This window comes from Zalophus californianus, chromosome 2 (assembly GCF_009762305.2).
Source record: "Zalophus californianus isolate mZalCal1 chromosome 2, mZalCal1.pri.v2, whole genome shotgun sequence".
Lineage (NCBI taxonomy): Eukaryota > Metazoa > Chordata > Mammalia > Carnivora > Otariidae > Zalophus > Zalophus californianus.
Genome location: NC_045596.1, coordinates 132683974 through 132706112, shown reverse-complemented (window position 1 = coordinate 132706112; position 22139 = coordinate 132683974). Strand labels below are relative to the sequence as shown.

Below are 22139 nucleotides of genomic sequence, written 5' to 3'. Positions count from 1 at the left end.
TGCCTGAGGGATGAAATGGAGGATTTTTCCATCAGCTCTGTTCTCCCATTCCTTGAGATTTGACCCTTAGAATATAAACTCCCCACACTCATGTGGTATTTGCATATGAATGTCAAGTGTCTTTTACAGGCGTCCCATGCCTCAGCATCAGGAAAGTCCTGACATATATACATACATACTGTACATACGGTACACATTTCACTTTAGTCACCATGATTGTGAAGTAGATTAAAGCCTGCTTGGAATTGTTCACCATAGCCAAGGCTGTAATCAGAGAATATATGTCAGTACAAAAGTAATATTCATATGGTCCATTCTTGCCCCACTTGGATCCACTCACAATATGCATAAGTCCCTCGGCAAGAATTCCATACTTAATGCTTGTTAGTGGAACAAGCTATTGTCCTTGCTCCAGTAGCCAGTTCCCTCTTCACTACCACTCATTCTATTATTTTCTTCACATTTGGACATCACATCAACTGGGCTGATGTTTGCCTGATTGATTGACTCGTACCACAACACAAGTGTTTTGAGGCATCGAGAATCTTGCATTTACTTTATTATCAGTCACTATGATAATGGGGCATGGGAGTATTAAAAATGTCTTAGTGGACCCCTGAATTCTAGGCACACTCTTTCCTGTCTTCTTCTCTAGCAGCATTCCTAGGTCCTTATCATAATAAGGGTTAGTTATCTACCTTCTAATATAATAACCCTATTTTCTTATTCTTTCTGCTCCCCTGGCAAAAGAACTCTAAAATAATCAACTGAGTGATAGCTAACTGACTCTTTTTAGGAAATGCAATATATTGTACAATATGGAACCTATGTAGTTCTTGCTTTGCCATAAAATGATATCCCCCATCTGAAGCAATGTGTGTGAGTATCATATCCATAGATAAATAATTCTGTGATGCTGGAACTAGCAGCAGTCCTACAGCCAGGAAAGAGAAATCTAAATTAGTAGGTATCAATTCTAGTAAAGATCAATCGCTGTCTCTTACATTGTGGAAGAAGCTCAACATAATCCATTTACTACTAAGTGACTGGCCTGGGAGATTTTGCCATAATGGGAGCTCAGTGTCAGTCTCTGATGCTAGCAAGTTAGGCATTCAATAGTGACAGTACCTAAATCAACTGCAGTGAGAGGGAGGCAATGCCATTAATCCCATGTTCAACCACCATCCCTGCCAGCATGGCTATTCCATTCATGCCCCTTTCTGTCGTGCAGTGTGATTGTTGAGGACAGAGACTACTGATGACCATAGGTTAAGTCATCCCATCTACCTGGGCTATTGCGTTTCCCCTGTGTTGGATGCTCTATGGCTGGGTTAATAGCTGACACATAAATCTCCATACTTATGCCACTTCCTTAGGTTCATCCATATGCCCCTTTCCCAGATTTTTTTTGTCTCTGATCTTCTAATTATATTCCTTACCTCTTATTAACCAGTCAAGCCATTCACCATTGTCCAGAATTCTGTGTATGTGCAAATCTTAAAGTACTTTCTCCAAACAAATCCACCAATCAAATGTGCTCCCTGCAGCTTTGCCAGTGGTAGGACTTCTCATTTCTATTCTTTTGGACCACACATAAATAGCACTGTCCTGAAATAGAAATCCATTTTTAATTTACCTCTACATCCTGCAGCAATACATCTTCTAATGAGGTTTCCCCCCTTCTATAAGAGAATGATAGGAATCACCCTCCCAAGAAATCGTAAGTGTGAGCTGAGTGGCACACTTCAGTGTAAGAAAGACAAGTGATGTGAGAATCTGAACACTTGATCATCTAACTTACTTATGCTCTTTAACCTTATTTATATCTTATAGACCTCAGGTGTGATCCTAAATGTACTGTTTCCATTGTATCATGGATTGTGTAGCACCACCCAATTATATGACTTGGTAAATTTGACAATAACTGAGTCAAGATGAGCACTACCAGTCACAGAATTATCTATTCTCTCATGATAAGGAACTTTAACATGCCAGCCTTCTGTCACAGAATGATGACCTTCATCAGAACCCTAGGGCTCTGCAATAATACTTGTTGGTAATTTCCAGAGATTCCACACAGCACCCTTATCCACCAGAGATACATCTAACATCATTGGATCTGCTGGGTCATATGATTGGGTGGCTGGGTAGATATCTCTATAGCCTAGGACCTGCTACAGAGTCATCTCTTATTCTTGGCCTCACTTGACAACCCTTCAAATGCCCTGACAATTGGTTAGAAAATTTTTCTCCAGCTTGGTATATATGGCTTCAAAATTCCAAAGAGACCTACCAAGTGCTATACCACTTAGTGATTTATTTATTTTTTATTTATTTTAGTTTATTATGTTATGTTAATCACCATACTTTACATCATTAGTTTTTGATGTAGTGTTCCATGATTCATTGTTTGCATATAACACCCAGTGCTCCATTCAGTACATGCCCTCTTTAATACCCATCACCAGGCTAACCCATCCCCCCACCCCCTCCCCTCTAGAACCCTCAGTTTGTTGATAGGGGAATGAGGTGTAACAACTTGTTTTTTAAGATGTGCTATCCTGGCTTGTCATAGACCAGTATATTCCTAAAAAATTTTACATATGTGACAGCTCCTGAATCTGCATATTTTCCCTTTTATTTCCAGCGTGCTTGTTTTTTAAAAGTATTCAGAGTACTTGCTACTTCTGGGTCTATTTTGCATAATGCAGTAAAATGATAGACAAATGTGGTCTTTGGAATAATGTTAATTGCTAGAGTCTATATTTAAGAAGTTGGCTATTTCTCTCCTATACCATTTAACATATAACATAATATTATTTTACTTAAAAACAGAGTTATTTTTACAATTAGATGATTCTCTCCCAATGAATTATAAATTCCTTGAGTGCAAAAGAACATAGTTTATTCTTCTTTATGCCACAAATATTCTTAAAATATCTTGCTTATAGTTGACATAAAGATGGTGAGTTGATTTGAATAAAAACTAGTGATTATGAAGATAACTGAAATATATAACCTGGGGAAGTGTTAAATTGAATTAAGGAAAAAATAAGATAATACATGCACCAAAAGTGAGAAAAAAATGAGGAATTAAAAAAAGAAATATTTTTAATGTTCCTGTTATGTGTTGACCACCTGTGCTTTGTCTAGGATAGGGTCAGCAATGTGATGCTCTTGCTTATGGAGCAAATGCCATTAATAAGATTCAGAAATAAGCCTAAGATATTTAGGCATGACTGTCTTCATTCCTTGATAATTTTCTGCTAGCACTAGAAAAATACAAGGCATCATTTTCAAGTGTATTTTTAGCCAATTATATGGCTTTACTATGGAAACAGCATAATTGAATTAAATACTTTTTTAAAAATAAAGAAAATAAACATTCTGGATTATTTTCACATAAAATATTCAGTATTTCCTCTTTATTTCAACAGCTGCTGCAGTTATTAAGAGACCGACTCCATTTCCATTACTATATGTTCAAGAAATCCTTTCTACATTCCTAATTCATATTCTGAGATTGGCATGCATTGCTGCTATGCATCACATCACAGCATCTATTTAAAGTGAGGGACCAATCATGTCCTTAAGTCAGAATAATTCTAGTCTTTCCTCTGGAGGATAATTGCTAGAATGAATATAATATTGCTAGAATGAATGAATATAAGACATAAACTCTGATTAATAACAAGTATTTTGCTTTTATGCCCCAAATCTTAATTGTCCTCCAAATATGCTCAGCATGTAAGTTTAAATAATATTACAAATGTAAACCAAATAAGACAAATTTTCTTCTAACTGAATGGCAAAATTGACTCGGCTTTACCTTTAGGTTTTTCCCATTATATTTTTATTACACACCACTATACATTATATATATACACACACACACACACACACACACACAATGTATACATATATGCATATACATACACATTATATATTTAACATATATATATTTTAAAGATTTTATTTATTTATTTGACAGAGAGAGAGTTAGTGAGAGCAGAAACAAGCAGGGGGGGAGTGGGAGAGGGAGAAGCAGGCTTCCTGTTGAGCAGGGAGCCCGATGTGGGGCTCGAAATATATTTATAAACATCATTGTTCTATTAGTGTTAAGACTTTGATATTTTCTCATGATTAAACTGGAGTGACGGACTTAGAAAAAGAATACCATAGAAGTAAAATGCTTTCCTCATTTCATCATATCTGAGAGTGACTGATTTAAACTCGACTTCTCCTTAGGGATGTCATCCTTAATCATTTGGTTAAGGTGGTGTCGGTGTGGGTTCACTACTACAAAGATACTATTGTTCTCCCTTCCAGACTACTTGTTGGAAGTAAGTTCAATATAAGCAACCCATTAATAACCTAGACATTTCATGAATGAAATTTTGGTTTACCTCATCAGGCAAGGAACAATAATGAGCTGAGGTTTTACTGATGGCAAAAGGAATATGGAATTATTAAGGGAAGAAGAAGGTCTAAATGCCTGCTACCACCACATGATTTCTTACAGAAATAAGATTGCAGGGGTGCGTGGATGGCTCAGTGGTTGAGCATCTGTCTTTGGCTCAGGTCATGATCCCAGGGTCCTGGGATCGAGCCCCGCATCAGGCTTTCTGCTCCACAGGAAGCCTGCTTCTCCCTCTCCCACTCCCCTTGCTTGTGTTCCCTCTCTCGCTGTGTCTCTGTCAAATAAATACATACAATCTTTTAAAAAAAGATTGCATGCTTTATGAATACTTCTCAATTATTTAAAAAAGAATATATGTGTGTGTTATATGTGTGTGTGTACGTGTGTGTATGTGATATATATATATACAACTTATCAGCATTACATTAAAGGATATCAAAGAAGGATTGAGACTCAGCTAGAATAGGAATAAACATCACCCAGAGAGGGATAAAGTGACTTTGTGGTGAAAGTTGGTTGTTTTCAACTGTAAAGGGATTGTAGCATAGATGGAAGCACATTTATTTGTTTGCAAATTAAATGTTCCAAAGAGTGATGTATGGATACCAATTTGTAAAAAGGACTGTGATGAATTCATGCTTTGTCAATGTAGCTAAGCTAGAACTATCATTCTCAGAATTCTCTCCTTTCTGTAGTTCCAGGTTAGCCTTGGCTGCAAGAAAGATTTGCATGAGATTTGGAAGGCAGAAGTGAAGCACCAGGTCTGTATCTGATCCCAGGCACCTCCATATTATTGCTGATTTGTTGGCTCGTTTTGTTGGTGTGGGACAATGTTCAGGCCCTCTGCTTCTCTAGCTTTTACCGTATCTCCTCCCTTAGCTGAGCTAAGCACTTTGTGAAAGGCACTAATGTCCTGTGCATGCCACTTGCATCTTTGAGGTTAGATGCAGTCAGAGAAAACTGTTAAGTTTTAGATTGTCTTCATGGGTTACAGTTTTTCATCTTGGATTCCAGTTAGTCTTTATGGGTTCCAGGTTATCTTTGAGCATATTACTATTTGGTTACTGTTTGTCCTTGATTGCCTCTGCTTTGTGTCCAGTTATTCTTATCAACTACTGTCCCATTGACATATAGCAATTTCAGGCAACCACCAGATTCGAAGGCAATAGCCTTTCATCCACTTCACCAGCTCCTCTTTGAGGCCCCTTAATAGTGACTTTTCTTCGGTCATCTGACTTTATGTTTTTGGCGTCCCCCATAATTGTATAAGGCCCAGTTATTATAAACAATTTCTTATTCCATAGTACTCATATTGGTTCTGCTTCCTTGCTTGACAGCAGTAATACAAATACCTTCTTACTTTTCCTTTCAAGTCCCTTAATCTCATTTTCATATAGCTATCTATTTGTTTCATGGGAGGCATGGAATTTGCTCAATTCTTTCTTTGAATTTATTAATTCTGTGTTTGCCAGCAATGTGCTATTAGACAATCTACAATTTTACTTTTTACTCATTTTTCACTTTCTTTTTTAATTATAGAGATTGGTGTTTTTTTTTGCTCTTTTTCTAAGTTATCTTTTCTTATAATTTTGTCTTGTTTTATATTCCTTCTTTTAGGCTTTTAACAATTTTGGATATACCATTGTATAATACCTTTCAGATGGTCAACCATTTTCTAAAGTTTTCTGGAGTATTTCAATCTGTTCTTTATTGTGTGTATTGATACTCCTTGTACATTTTGTAATTTTGAAATGTAAGCTCTTCTTCATGGATCTTTTTTAGTGGAAATCATTTTAGATTTGAAATGAGATTATGCTCTTTTATAGTGTGGTTTTTATTTCCTTTTTGTCAAGCACCTCATGGTTACACTGGTAAGGAAAATCATTTTATATTATTATTATTATTTAATTTACAGAATGTTAAGGTATTTTAAAATCTAACCCTGATACTTCTAGTCAGAGGAAACTCCTACTCCCTAAACTCAATATGCACCTTAATTCACATAAGTGGTTTCATTATCTCTGCATACACTGGGGAACAATTTATTGGTACATACTGACTAGCATCCTCACTAAATTTTGTCATCAAGACTTAAATGTTTTAGTGTGGGTCTTTGAATAAACAGTTATTTTTGTCATTCATGCACTATATAATTCAATAGTGAGAAGCAAAATATTTTTGATATATTTTGATATGCATACTGTTATTTAATATATTTTGTTTATTATGCTTTGGTGTATTTTTAGTTAGAACATGAATCCTTTTGTACTTAAGCTTAGTATGTTAGTCTTGATAAATTACTTAATGTTTCTGAGAAATTACCACTTAGGAATAATACAAATACAGAAAACTGATTGATTTGGGGCTTAAAAACTAAGGAAGTTTGTGCCTGCATAATTATATTTAATGAGGCAGAGACTTCATAAACCAAACACATTATAGCTCAAAGAAAAATCTTAATTTACAATTCCCTTATTATTTAAAAAAAAATGTTGATTACTTAGCATGTGTCAGGTGGTAGGCTGGGAATTCACTGGTGAACAAAATTTATTTCTTACCCGCACACTAGTGGAAAAGGTAGGTGCTAAAAATATAACGACACAAAACATGTAAAATTACAACTAAGTGATAAATTAAAAATAAAATAAACACAGGAGCTATGAGACTATATGGTCGCGAGGTAACAACCTAATCTGTGGAATCATGGAGAGCTTCCCCAAGGAAATAATGCTGTAGGTGATATTTAAAGTAGGTAACTAGGAAAAAATGGGAGGCAATGGGGGGGTGAAATTTTGGAAGATGAGTCCTCATGTGTAATTGACAAATATTCAGGTAAAGACCATAAAAAAGGGGCAAGGCAGCTTAAACCTGCTAAGATTGAAACAATGATGCATGCTGAGATTTGGAAATAGGTGAGGAATGTACTATGCAGGTTTTTGAGGCTATACTGAGAATACTGGTTTTAATGTAGGAGCAGTTGGGAGTCACAGTGTCTTATGGGTGTGCATGGGGGAGGGAGAGTTTTAGAAAGTCTTCTATTTTAAAGTGACTAATCTTTTCATCAGTGGTGTACAATTTTCTGTTAATCTCATCTCACATGTTTTTATTTTAGATATTTTATTTTTTATCTCTAGGTGTTCAATTTGGGTCTTTTTAAGGAAATTATCTTTCACGACCTTCCTTATCATCCTAATTTTTTCCTCTATCTTCATGGTCGTATGGAGTAGGTTTACATTAGCTTTTTTAACTTCATTATCTTCTGATACATACTATATATGTATTGTTTCTGACTCTGTTTTCACTGATTGATTTTTTTCTCCTCATTAGGGGCCTTATGTCTACTTTTTATTTGCCTGGTAATTTTTTATTAAATGTCAGACATTGTAGATTTAACTTCCTTGGTTGCTGGATGGACTTGTGTTCAAGGTACCCAAGTTAAAGGCATATAAAAGTATGTATTAAATAATTTAAGTTCTTTACTATTTTTTTAAATATGTATGTTCTCTTGGAGAAAAGTTCTCTATTGAGGCTTAAAGATATGTCAAATAGTAAACCTTGAAAATGCAAACACTGACATATACTAGACCTGACATACTGTCATTGAGTTTGGGCCCGAAATAGATGAAAAACACAAAAAAACTTCTAAGTGCCCATATATTTTTGTATGGTAAACTATTTGATTCTTTTTTTTAAAGATTTTATTATTTATTTGTCAGAGAGAGAAAGAGAGCACAATCAGGGGAAGCAATAGGCAGAGGGAGAAGCAAGGAGCCCAATGTGGGGCTCGATCCCAGGACCTTAGGATCATGACCTGAGCCAAAGGCAGATGCTTGACTAACTGAGCCACCCAGGCATCCCTATTTGATTCTTTTCTTTGGTCAATTGGGAAATCCAGATTTGGAGGTATAAGAAGCTATGATGCCAAATTATTATCTTTTTCTTATTAAACTGTATACTTCCTGAGGAAGATATTATGTCATGGACACTAGTGTGTTTTATTATACAGATATCATATACATTCTTAAATTATAAATATTTAAGAGTTTTCATTATTATATTCTTAGTATGAAATAGAATATGAATGTCTTAACCTGTAAGATAAACTTTTTTAGATGATTTTTTTTAGTAATAAATCTAACCTACCCATAATAAATTAAACCACCCTTCTGAGAAATTCATTTTTAAAGTAATAATACTGTCAAAAGCACACAGTTCTTTTGACCAGAGGTTATGCTTCCATTGTAGCAACTTTCCAACTGATGACATAATTTTCAGGATTAGAGCGTTTAAAGACAAGCACATAGACCTTATTGTTAAAATATATATATATTTAAATATATGTTAAATATATTATATTAAATAAATATATGTTAAAATACACATATATATATCAGCATACAAAATAATATATAAAATAATGTATCCTCTACCAAGTTTTATCAAATATTAACTTCAGATTTCAAGTGTATATATTCGTAAACTCAACAAAGCATTCTTTTGAGATTTCTAAGTTTTAACTGAATGCTGTCATATTATACATCTTCTTTTGGCAATTTGCTTTGTTTTCTTTATGCATTTTCCCCCCAAGTACTACTGATATATACCATTCCACATCATTCATTTAAAGTTCAAAATATTGTCACTGTATATTACTGTTCTCTGTCCTTGAACTTCACATAACTGAACTTACACAGTATATACTGTTCTGTGTCTAGCTTCTTACACTCAACTTTCTGCTTATGAGATTCAGCCATATTGTTGCATGTAGTGGTAGTTTTTATTGATATGACTAGTTAAGAATCAGACAATGACTTATGATGAACTTATATACAGATTTTTGAGCTTCCGTTCATAGTCCCCTATGCAGGATATTCATTACTTTGTCCTTCACTTTTCACCTGATTTGCCTTCCAAAGTCTCTGACCTCTATCTTCCCTTCCCAGTGAGATCACAGCCTTCTTGGGTTTTAGACTCCTGCAGGACGAACCTGGATATGGCTTCAGGAAAGATAAGGTTAAGTGGATTTCACCTGCTGTCCTCTTTTCTCAAGCATAGTAGTCTTTTAGATATTTTCTTTATTTTTCCAATTCCCTCAGATGATTTTCTTTTATTTTGTCCCACTTTGATAATTGCTTTTGACAAGAAAGTTATTCTGATACCAGCTATTTTGTCATGCCTGAATTATAGAAAACCCTTTGTGTATAAATCCTTTGTGTTTTTAAATGTATTTTGGGTAAATTTATTTATCTTTTCCTTTCAGATATTTTGTGTCTTCTTAAGGAAATTTAATCTATGTAGCCAAAAAGACATTTTGCTATTTTTTCTTGTACTTTTTTTTTTAATTTGCTTTTTGATTTTAAATCTATGATTGACCTGAAACTGATTTTTGTATATGTTTTCTATTTGGATGTATTTTTTTCTCATGTAAGTAAACAGTTGTTTGAGCAAACTATTTATTAAATAATGCATAAAACTACTTATTTATATAATTCTGCCTAAATATGCATAGAAAATATTATGTATTCAGTAGAGTAAGTCTTTTTAAATATTTACTTAGATCACATTTGTTGAGATATCTATTATACCAGGCCCTATGCAGACTACAGCAAAGAACACAACTGTATTTTGGGGGTGGATTGTGCTAATTCAGAACACTCAAATTCTAAAACAATGACATGACTAAGGCTCACCTATTCAAAGACACTCTTAATTAATCAAAAAGTCACTTTGTTTATATTTTTACAATGTCTCTGTATTAGTCAGGATTGTCCAGAGAAACAGAACCAATAAGGAGATCTCTCTCTCTCTTTCTCTTTCTGTATATCTCTGTCTCTGTCTCTGTCTCTGTCTCTGTCTCTCTCTCTACCTGTCTATCTGCTGATTTATTACAAGGAATTGGCTCATGTGATTATGGAGGTGGGCAAGTCCCAAGATCTGTGGGGCAAGTCAGCAAGCTGGAGACCTAAGAAAGCCAATGGTTTAGTTCCAGTCCAAGTCCAAAGGTCTGAGACCCAGGAGAGCCAATCATGTATTTCCCATTAAAAGGCTGGCAGGCTCAAGACCTAACAATTGTTGTCTTAGTTTGTGATTAAGGTGGAAAAAAAGTAAATATCTCCATTTAAAGACAGTCAGGCAGAAAAGAATTCTCTCTTATTTAGGGGAGGGTCAGACTTTTTGTCCTATTCAGGCTTTCAACTTATTGGATGAGGCCCATCCAATTAGGCCCTCATTTTGGGGGGGGTTGAGAAAAACCTGCTTTACTCCGTCTACCAATTTAAGTGTTAATCTCCTTCAAAAACACCTCAACAGAAATACCCAGAATACTGTTTGACCATATATCTGGGCACTCTGTGCCTCAGTCAAGTTGACACATAAAAGTAACTAACTCAGTCTCCAAGTACAAATGGATAACAATCAGGTATAGTAATTCATTTCCTGCCGATTTTTATTTGCCATAATAAGCAGAAAGGAATTATTATATAAATGCCATTCATACATTTGAAAGCATGTTTTGAGCCCCATTAAGTTTCAAGCTTTGTGATAAATATTGGAAAGTTACAAAATATTCTGATATTAAAGAGATACTCATAGGATATGATTAAACATAACTAGGCCAGGAAGAAACCTGCAGGCAGAAGAGATGGCCTGCCAACATCTCTCAGGTAGCCAAAGAGTTTGGTCATTCAAGAAACAGAAAGAAAGCCAAGGTGCTGAATCATAGTAGAGATCAAAGTAAAGATTTGAGTCTATATTCTAAGGCAAATGAAAAGAGATTGACAGCTTTCAAACAGAGGAGTAACATATCTGATTTTCATTTTTTTGAAAGATCATTCTATCCTCTCTGTGAAAATATATGAGATAGAGATAGGGTCAAAATTGGAGGAATGAAGTACAGTTATAAAATACATTGGGGAGGGTATGTGCTATGGTGAGCGCTGTGAATTGTGCAAAACTGTTGAATCACAGATCTGTACTTCTGAAACAAATAACGCAACATATTTTAAGAAAAAAGAAAAAGAAGAAGATAGCAGGAGAGGAAGAATGAAGGGGAGTAAGTCAGAGGGGGAGACGAACCATGAGAGATGATGGACTCTGAAAAACAAACTGAGGGTTCTAGAGGGGAAGAGGGTAGGGGGATGGTTTAGCCTGGTGATGGGTATTAAAGAGGGCACATTCTGCATGGAGCACTGGGTGTTATGAACAAACAATGAATCATGGAACACTACATCAAAAACAAATGATGTAATATATGGTGATTAACATAACAATAAAAAATTAAAAAAAATAAAATACAATGGTGATCTGGATAACAGCAGAGATAAAGAGAACTAATTATATATACAAATAGAGGAAGAACTGGTATCACTTAGCAACTGACTGGATTTAGGCTAAGAGAAAGGAAGGTGTCAATAATGATTCTTCGGCTTTGATCTAAGGAATTGTTCAAGAAATTCTAAGGAATTACCATTTGCTAGGAGGTAGAATGCTATAGGAGAAACACGCAAGAATGAGAGTCTAAGCAGCAAGGTCACTGAAGAAGGATTGAGGAGAGATGGGGAGAGATTCCTGATGAATGTCTGCTGCTAAGGGGTTAAGTCTCAGTCTTCTGTAAATCAGACATTAATGGAATATTCGTCTCTCAGTTCTTAAGTTCCTTTCTTCTGAAACCACATGCATGAGATTCTCCATTTCATATCCTCTGGTTCCATATTAGATTGAAATCCTTTCAAAAAGGTCTTATGAAAGCTTTTGTCCTTTATTATTTGATCCATTCTCGAGGTTTACATTCTCCTTTCCCTAAGTCCATAGAAAAGGAATTGCCTCCTGTTTGGTCACTAAATCAAAATTCTTAGAATTAGTGCTGATATCACTCAGTCTATTCATTCACTCAAGCATCAGCTGAAGATATTATAACCATATATAGTGATTAGTCAGGCATTGACTACATGTCTGTCCCTAAAACTGAGTGACCTCCAATTCAATTCCAGATAGACTAAGTAAGGCGGAGGATGCAATCAATAAGAGAATATGTGGTAAATTGTCAGCCACCTATTTCTGAAATATCAGGTCAGATGGGGATTAAAAAGTGTCTAGGAGCGCCTAGGTGGCTCAGTCAGTTAAGCGTCTGATTCCTGATTTCAGCTCATGTCATGACCTCAGGGTGGTGAGACTGAGCCTTGCATTGGCTCCTTGGCTCCGCACTGAGCAGGGAGTCTGCTTGAGATTCTCTCTCTCCCTCTCCTTCTGTCCCTCCCCTTCCACTCTCTCTCTCTCTAAAATAAATAAATGGATCTTTTTAATAAAGTGTCCATTAAATTTAGCATCAATGAGTTTGTTTATGTTCTTAGGCAGTTTAGTCAAGCAGTGGATGTGGAAGATTAACTGGAAGGGGATAAAAATTTAATGGAAAATGAAGAAGATGCCTCGGTAGACAAAAGAAAATGTATCCTAACTAATTTTAATTTCCTCTCTTATGTTTTAAATTTGCCAATAAAGGGGCGCCTGGGTGGCTCAGTCATTAAGCATCTGCCTTCGGCTGTGGTCATGATCCCAGGGTCCTGGGATCGAGCCCCGCATCAGGCTCCCTGCTCAGCAGGAAGCCTGCTTCTCCCTCTCCCACTCCACCTGCTTGTGTTCCCTTTCTCTTCCTCTCTCTCTCTCTCTCTCTCTCTCTTGCTGTCAAATAAATAAATAAATAAATCTTTAAAAGAAATTCGCCAATAAAGAATGAACCCATGAAACCCTAGTCACCCTGCACTCATCCCCAAAGAAAGAAGAACCCAGGTCCACATGCTCTCTCTCTTGTTATTCTCTCTTCCTGTCTTCTTTCTTTTTCTCTCTCCCTCTCCCTAAAACATCACTGTGTGGGCCCTATGCTGTATACCCTCCAAGCTTTGTAAGTAATAAGGCTATTTTTTTTTTTTTAACATTCCCTGATGGTTGTTGTTGAGGTGTGTCTTGCAATCACAGTAGGAGCCACAAGGGCTGATCCAGCTACAACATTGGCTCAGAGAGGAAAAATGTCTGTGGTCTCCTGGTGAGCACAGCTGGTATTTCTAGCCAATAGCATTACTACCAATAGACTGAGACCAGCAGAAAACAATTTACCTACCGCCTGGTTCATACTTGTTATCCTAGAATGTCCCTTTACTGCTATCATCATATTTTCATTTTGTGCTTCATATGGTGAAGTTCCTACTTAGTTGGTCACATTCTTTTGGCTTTGGCTATTGAAATCACTTTAAGAGTAAGGTTTGCCAATATCTTTTTTCAGGTGAGTACTTGGGAAAGTTAATTTTTTTTGAGACTTTGTTAATCTAAAAATATTTTTATTCTGTCTTTACACTTTATTTATAGTTTGGCTGACAATGAAATTCAAGATTGAAATAATATTACTTCAGTATTTTGAAGGCTTTACTTCAGTATCTTGTAGCTTCACGGAACTCTGAAGCCATTTTGCCATTTTGAATGTTGATCCTTTGCACCTAATCATGAATTCCCCCCACCCCCTTAACTTCTGAAACAATAAAACTTATCTTGGTTTTTCATGTCCCAAAATTTCATATGATATGCCTCAGTATAGGTCTATTTTTGTTCACTATGTTGGGTACTCTGTCACCTCAATCTAGAAGGTTATCTCTCAATTACATTAAATTGTATTAAATAGTTTTTTTGGGTAGTTTCCTTTTCCTTCAATTATTTTTGCTGCTCCTCACTCATTCTTAATCAAAAATAACTTTTTTCTTCCAAAATATTTTTACCAAGCAAGCAATAGGAAGTAGGTCAAATGGTTTCTTTTTTTATGTAACTTTGAGATTCTTACTGCAGTGAAAGAGATGGATGATGTTTGCTTTTATTACAAAATAAGCTGACATTTCTACTACTCTGTCCTTCCTTACCCTACAAAGGTAAGAATGGAATAAAGGATCAATCAGAAACTCTGTAGGGTATTCTATAAACAACACTAAAATGATCCTGGAACAAGCGATGACAGTTAAGAAAATAAGATAACCTTTTATTGTGAATTTATTGTTAATCAGTAAAATCTGGGAGTCATACAAAAGGAACACTGGCTCTCAATAAGAACAAAACAAAACAAGACATCAGTTTGAATCAATTTTCTTAACTGGATAAAATTGCCAGGCTTATGGGAAAATTCACTCCTTCACTCAATTGCCATTGGTTAAATGAGACAGCTCATCCGGTAGAGTGGATAAAATAAACAACAGTTATAAACTATAACTTACCAATAATAAAGTCAAACTTCCTCATCAGAATGTCTTATATATTTTTGAAATCTGCCCAATAAGTAAAACTAAGCAATTATGAATTCATTGCTGCTTTTGATTGAGTTTTTGAATTAAAGATGAATCCCCAACTTTCTTTTTCAAATTACTGAAGCAAAAGAATGGTTTTAGGATTTTGCTATGCACATAAACATTAGACTATTGAGTGGTGGTCATCCAGGCAAGCTCCTAGTGGCATACTCAAATAAAAAATGAATGAGAAATTCCCGGAAAAGATCTGGAAGTTGCAGAGACATAGAGTCTAGTTTTCTTACACATCCCAGTCACTCTTGTTGCTTCCGGTCAGGAGGATGAGCTACAAGCTGTAAGGTGGCACATCCAAAAGCAAATCTCATACAGAATATTCTGTTGTTGACTGTTTTCTCAATAGCACTGAGAAGTATATTTTATACTTTGCCTGTAACACATCACATTTTCTTGAAAATTTTACTAAGAGTTTCTGATAAATTGTATAATCGTTTAAAGACTAACATTTTGTTTCATGAATTCACCCCAGCTAGTGTCTGTGCCTATTTTTTTAGGTCATTATAAAACTTTATTAATTTGCCTTAAACTTGCAGCTTAAAATATTACAGAGTTAGACCAGAACTTCAAATATTTTCAGTTTAGTCTTTATTACTAAAGTCACATACTATTATTTATGATGTATTTGTGTGTGTGTTTTAATCACTTGCAACAAATACTCTTTTAATGTTTTTCTTTTTAGCTTTCAGATTTTAATTTTTATCAAATTGGGTTTCTCATACCCTCATTTGAATTTATTATATTAAGAACAGTGATCTCAGAGCTGCTCAGGCAGAAATTCATTCACAATCAATAATTTTTATTTCTGCCTTTCTTTTTTTTTCAGCAACAGTATTTTTATTTGTAAATCATGCAAAGGCCTATGAAATAGGTTTTCTTAGAATAGACCCATCTTGGCTAACTCAGTGGCACAATTCAAAAGTGAAAAATTAAGATATATTCTTTGTACAGAAGAGTCTTTAATAAACCCAAGGAATGTTTTCCACCAAGATACAAACTAGACCCTAGTTTTGCACGCAAAGGCTGATGACTTTTATCACACACCAAGATTTGCTTTAATAGTTAAGGGACAGCAGTCAGGCTAGCAAAAAGTCACCAAGACAACAAAACATTTCCATGAGAGTAGTCATTTATTAACTGGCCAGATTACAAAAATAATCATGGCAGATACCTTAGTTCATCCTTCTAATAAGCCTATTGATCTGGTCTTCCCTGTTACCAGCATCTCCACCTTCTACAAAATGGGTGGTCTTTTTCTTCATTCCCCCTCGTGGAGAAGATAATTTGAAGGGCCATAAAAAGTTGTTTGCTTCTTTGAAACGTTTTCCAACAGTATAGATCTCGTGAATCAGATCCTCCATGCAGATGATGCCATATTTACCAAGAGATTGGGCAATCAATGTGTTATCTGTCAGGGCAATTCGCTTCTTGTTGATTTTGCCATAACCACGCTTGTAGATCAATTCATTCACCGACTTCAGATTTGGGTACCCCCATGCTATATAAGGTTCCACAATCCTTAGCATGTTAACTGAAACCTTGTTGAGCTTAACAAAGGTGCCATTGACGATCTGGCGAGGGTGAAGAAGCTGCAACACCTTTCGAACCTTTGGGCTCACACCATTGATATCTCTGATCCTGATGACAAATGCCAATTTGGGTTCCGCAGGTACGTAGAAGTTGCCAGCTTTTCTTGCCATCCTTGCCATTCGAATCTCAGTTCTGTACATCTGCCTATATTCCTTGTGGTAATGCTTAGCTTTTTCATAGATAAGCTTCCTTCTTGCCTTTCGAAGCATCTTCTGAGCAAACTTCTTCCTCAGACCCTTGATCTTCAACTCTGCGAAATTCCTTCGCTTCTTAAGGGTTTCTGGCACAGCAGGAACCTTCTTTTTCTTCTCTTCTGCACCCTCCATGGTTCCAGCCGGAAAAGAGCTCTGCCTTTATTTTCTGATACTGTCTTCTGGTTCAATGTTATTGTAATACTGGAATGTATGTCTGTGGCTCTGGCCATTGTTATAATTGAAAATCCCTAGTATTTCAACCAGAAACTGGAGGAGTTGACAACAGATTCTGTGTTAGTGACACATTAATGGGACATTTTTGATGCAGTATTTAGCAGCTGTAAGCCTAGTTAAGGGAAATCTCAATCCCACTGGCCAATTTCTAGAGTCACAAGTGAGAATAAACTGACAAATGAGGCTCAGAAATAATAAGTGATTTAGCAGCCCAGAGCCCCACAAAATGTTTATAGAAAAGTGAGAACTAAAACACAGTTTTCTTGACTTTTGCTTATTTTATCTAATTTATATTCACCTATGTCATTATTATGATATGGCTCTGATCAAAGTCAGATTTGTTATTGGAACTATTTGACAGATTTTATATAACTTATGCAACCAATTACCAATGCAATCAGAATTACCTTAGTAATTTTTTTTTTTTTGGAGAAGCTTGAAATTGAATAATTTTACTAATTGTTTATTCTTATATCTTTATCATTTTCCTGTGAATACTAGTGGCTTTATCCAATGAACAGCAATACTATTTTTTTCAGTGAATACACATTTTGAATTATTTCTTTTTTTTTAAGATTTTATTTATTTGAGAGAGAATGAGATAGAGAGCATGAGAGGGGGGAGGGTCAGAGGGAGAAGCAGACTCCCTGCTGAGCAGGGAGCCCGATGCCGGACTTGATCCCGGGACTCCAGGATCATGACCTGAGCCGAAGGCAGTCGCTTAACCAACTGAGACACCCAGGCGCCCCTTGAATTATTTCATTGTTAATTGTCAGCCTTCTGTAAGTCCCAGGCCACGTCTATGGCCTAGTCTTAATCCTAGATGCACACTGGAGTCACCTGGGCAGCATTTAAAATAATATAATCACCTAGATCCTATCCCTAGAGATTCTGATTTAATTTATTTATAGTTGCACTTAAGCATTGGTATTTCTAAAAAGTTCTCTCAGGGACTCTAATATGTAGCCAGGGTTGAGAATCTCTGCTCTGTGTTATGCAATACTGGTTTCACCCATGTACATTTTCAGACACTCAAGAACATGTAAATCTAGAATCAAGAATGAAACGTTAGGAAGTGGGCTTAGAATTTATTAATTTGTGCTCCTTCTCAGATAGGAATCTGTCTTATTACCTTTCTGATGGCTAATCATCCAGTGTTGGTAAAGTTTCACTATGATTATATTTCTGACAACTCCAAACTTCATTCTTAGTCTGAACCAAAATATCCTTTTTTTCACTCAGAATTACCTTAGTAATTTTTTTTTGGAGAAATTGAAAAATTTTACTAAGTGTTTATTCTTATATCTGTATCTTTATCATTTTCCTGTGAATACTAGTGGCTTTATCCACTGGAGAGCAATATTAATTTTTTTTCAGTAGATACACATTTTGAATTATTTCATTGTAATTTATAACAAATCCAGCTGTCCCTTTTTGCATTTAAACAGGACTGAATGTTCTGCCCTTCAGTTTATAGAGGACAAAAAACTTTCTTTTACCAGGATTCTAGTTCCAAAGGCTTATAGTTGGTTGTAAGTTATAGTTTCATTCTGTATTGGGAAATTTAAAATCTATGTTTAAGTTCCAACTCTGCCATTAATAAATTAACATGAATCTCAATGAGTACTCATTTTATGTCGGTATGCTAGTATGAGCAAAGTATACAGAAGTCTAATGAAGGAAATAATAACTTACATTTATATAGTATATTATAGAGAACTGCAAGTTCTTTGCCTTGAAGAAGATCTAAATGAGTTGTGGAGATAAGAATACAAGAAAAGTAATGAATGACACAGGCAAACTGTATAAAAATTTCCATGAAAAACTTTGGGTTCTGTAAGAGTTAAAAGCATAGGGAAATTAATAATGATAAATATTTATGAAAACCTCCATGAAAGAGAACTTGCAAATGACTTGAACTTTGTCTTGTCATGTTTAAATAAAGAATATGAAGGGTAAGGAAGGTGTTTTATGTAAAGAAAATAGCATAAAGAAGTGTGTGTGTGTGTGTGTGTGTGTGTGTGTGTGTGGTGTGTGTGTGTGTAGAGACAGACGGGGGAGAGAGAGAGACTCTAAATGAAAAGAAAATGTGTTGACACTAGGAAGAAGTAAAGTTAAGTAAGTGGTGTGGAAGCAATGTAGCAGAGTTATTAAAGAGTTCCAACTTTGAAGTCTGATTGATATGGGCTTTTTTTGATATGGGTTTATTTTTTTATTTTTTATTTAAATGCAATTGCCATATAACATTGTATAAGTTTAAGGTAGACATGTTGATCTGATATATTTTTATATTAAAATATGATAACCACTGTAGCATTAACTAATACCTCTTCCCGTCACATAATTATTTATTTTTTATACAGGTTTAAATTCTTACCTTACTCTTACTAGCTATGACTGAACTTGGATAAGTTATTTACCCTGTAAGCCTCAGTTTCCATATTATTAAAATAGAAACATGACAGCACCTGCCACATTCTGGCTGATAAATGAGACAATCCTTGTCAAGTACTTAGCTCAGTGTCTGTCCTCAATAAATACTAGCTAAAACTTAAATGAAGCCAAGCAAAGAAATAATATATTTAATACGGTTGGAGATTTGCTTTTCCTAAAGCCTGCAAATCAGGGAACAATATTTGAGTCAATTTAGTCTGGCAGGAGAACACCGAACAAAGGCAGAGAGAATTTAGTTTGAGAGACCATAGAATTGATTATTCCAGGAATTGAGGCTTGAAGAAGTAGAGTACAACACCAGTGGCATTAAAATTAAAAATGATAGGACAGGTGAAAGAGATTTCAAAGAAATTTTGCAAGTCTTTCTTACTCAGAAAAAAAAAAAAACATTTTGGTTAATGGTGAGTTTCAAAAGGCAGGGAGCTTTCTGAATAAGAGAGTCTAAGAGATAATCAAAAATGATAGCTTGAGTTTGGGAGAACAGGACTGAGCTTACAGATAGGAACACCAACAGTATAAAATAGAAGTTAGTCATAAAGTGAGGTCTCTGAATAAGAAAGTGTAGTGGTTGAGACTTTAGTAAAGGACTTAAGATGGATCATTCAATCTGCCTAATGGTTAATGGATCCTTTTCTATCGCAGGCTCTCAAAAATATGTACCAGGGCAATCCTGATTATTACTATTTCCATCCACTACTTTCTCCATTTCAGCCTCTTCTGGGTATCCTTTCCTCCCACCATCTTCAGTTTCACATTTGCTGAGTTGACATAGGCAGTTTCTCTTAAGCAGAGATGAAAGCTATCAACTTTTTCTTTTTTGCATTTTTCTCATTTTATCATTTAAGTATATTTTAAAGTAAAAATTAATATTTTTCAAGCCAAAGGCAGAGTTAGACAGTTTGCTGCTGCTTTTAGCATTCAATTCTAAAAGTATTTTACATTATCAAACACATGTTGATATTCTATGGCTTAGTCCTTCTATGAATATGTAAATGTCAGTTATATGTTTATTTCTTTCCATTGACTTAAATTTTCTTCTCTTCTTAAATAGTAGTGCATATGTTCCTCTTATAATGGGAAAATGGAGGGAAAAATCACATGCAGAGTTTTTTCTCAATGTGAAATGAAATAATTTGGGCTTTGGTGATAGTTAAAGAGGTAGTTTTCCTTTGTTGGTATAGCAATATCTAATAGATGGAGCTTTTTCTCATCTTCATACTTTGAGTCTGTGGTTCTGTTTGAAGAATATGACTACTGGATTTCTAGGCTGCAATCTGTATTTTTCAGGTTAGCAGAGCCTTTAAATATATATTATTTCTTCTCACATTTTTATCATTTGTCTTTTCTCTTCTGCATTATCAAACTTGTTCCATGCTGTTTTATTCCTTTTGCTCAGAGGGTATTGGTAAAAGAAGTAGAAATCAGTGAGGGAATCTGTTTTTTCACCTTGTCCTAAGTGGGTCCTCTGGAAGTGGTATATTAATGTTTATGTAGTTACAAGGAGGAGGAAGTGGTAACAAAGATGACTAGCAGATGGTGTGCTTCAAAGGCTGCATGGTTGTTAAACCAATTTAATGGCTGTTACTTGGGCACTGGACCAGATACAAAGTCTGCATGGTCATTTTTATTACCGAAGTGATGAGTATCACAGGCTGCCTTGATTCACAGTAGACTTTTGTCAACCTGTACCATGCACAGCCTATATTATGGTGCACCCCAAGTGGTATGCAACAGATGCAAATGTGGAGTCATTATGGAAATGAACCTACACTCTTATTAACTCACAGAAGGTGTTTATGAGGGTCATCACGCCTTTCATTTGGCACCTATGTGAGATCTGACTCTTTCAGGGATGGTGCTAATTCATTTTCAGCAGCGATTTTTACTCTCTCTACTCACTGACTGGTCTTTTGAAAACCTAAATAAATGTGGAAAGCAGACACAGTTTCTTAAAGGTTTAGTAAATGACAAATGGGAACAGAATAATTTTTCATCTGCATAACAGAGAGGATGTCCATTGTATATAAACACTCTCCTTATTACTCAGGGCAACTATTATGGTATTATTTACCTAATTTAGTAGTTAGTACATGCATATGGATGTAAACCCATTAAAGTTACACTTATAAATAGTATTTAAATTTTTTTCTATTTTGGAGGAAAATATAGTTTGGCTTGACCTATGCCTACTTTAGATAGGGATAAAATAACAATCTAATTTTGTTTTAAGTGGAAATATGTATGTCTAGAAGCTTCTAGAAATAAATCATAGTTAGATAAAATAAATTGATTAATCAGAATAAATAATCAGCAGTTGGTTATATGTTCACAACTGGTAGAGATTAATTTCTAAACTTCAAAGGGCATAGAAATGGCATTTTCAAAAATCAAAAGAATACTAGACTATTTTATTTTGAGCAAATTCATTTTAAAGGCATATCTTTCTTTTTGATTTAGATATTCTTAAGAAATGCAAAATATTGGAAAGGCATGAAAAAATGAGGAGTTGTAAGGACAGTAAAAAGTAAGTAAACATCCTTTTAGATTCTTCTAGCAATATTGAGGGAATTTTGAGTTGCCAACATAATTTAAAATATTGCTTTTACAAATTTTATTTTCAGGCATTAGCTTTGAGACTTATGCATGAGAAAATGATAAACAACTTTCATTAGTTTTACAATTCCACCAGGAAAAAAGGAGTATTTTTATTACAGTGTTCTTTTGTGTAAGTAATAAATTCTTACTTACAAGATGAAGTGCCATAGTTTCTATCTGTAAGAGAAGGAAATGTGTGAGTGTCATAGTCTTTTTGTAAACAGAGATACTTTCTAGCCCTAACAAATGCTGTTTCAAATCCTTTACAAAATTATATTCTAACCATTTCTGTATTAATCATTTTGTATTTATTTAACATTT

General features: G+C 35.1%; 1 protein-coding gene and 1 long non-coding RNA gene across 3 annotated transcripts in view; one reads left to right on the top strand and one right to left on the bottom strand.

Moving 5' to 3' along the window:
* Window positions 1-22139, top strand: part of LOC113925212 — a 41211-nt gene that overhangs the window by 15388 nt on the left and 3684 nt on the right. For both annotated transcript variants that reach the window (XR_004819916.1, XR_004819917.1), the window contains exons 3-4: window positions 5116-5181; window positions 21681-21747. This is a non-coding gene — a long non-coding RNA (uncharacterized LOC113925212). The remainder of the gene's footprint in view (window positions 1-5115; window positions 5182-21680; window positions 21748-22139) is intronic.
* On the bottom strand, window positions 15863-16676 carry LOC113925462 (60S ribosomal protein L7-like). The gene has a single exon (XM_035726213.1). The coding sequence runs from the start codon at window positions 16665-16667 to the stop codon at window positions 15924-15926; it is 744 nt and encodes a 247-aa protein (XP_035582106.1). The 5' UTR covers window positions 16668-16676; the 3' UTR covers window positions 15863-15923.

Bases quoted from the DNA above. Each gene is read 5' to 3' on its own strand.
- LOC113925462 (XM_035726213.1), bottom strand. From the start codon at position 16,667: ATGGAGGGTGCAGAAGAGAAGAAAAAGAAGGTTCCTGCTGTGCCAGAA.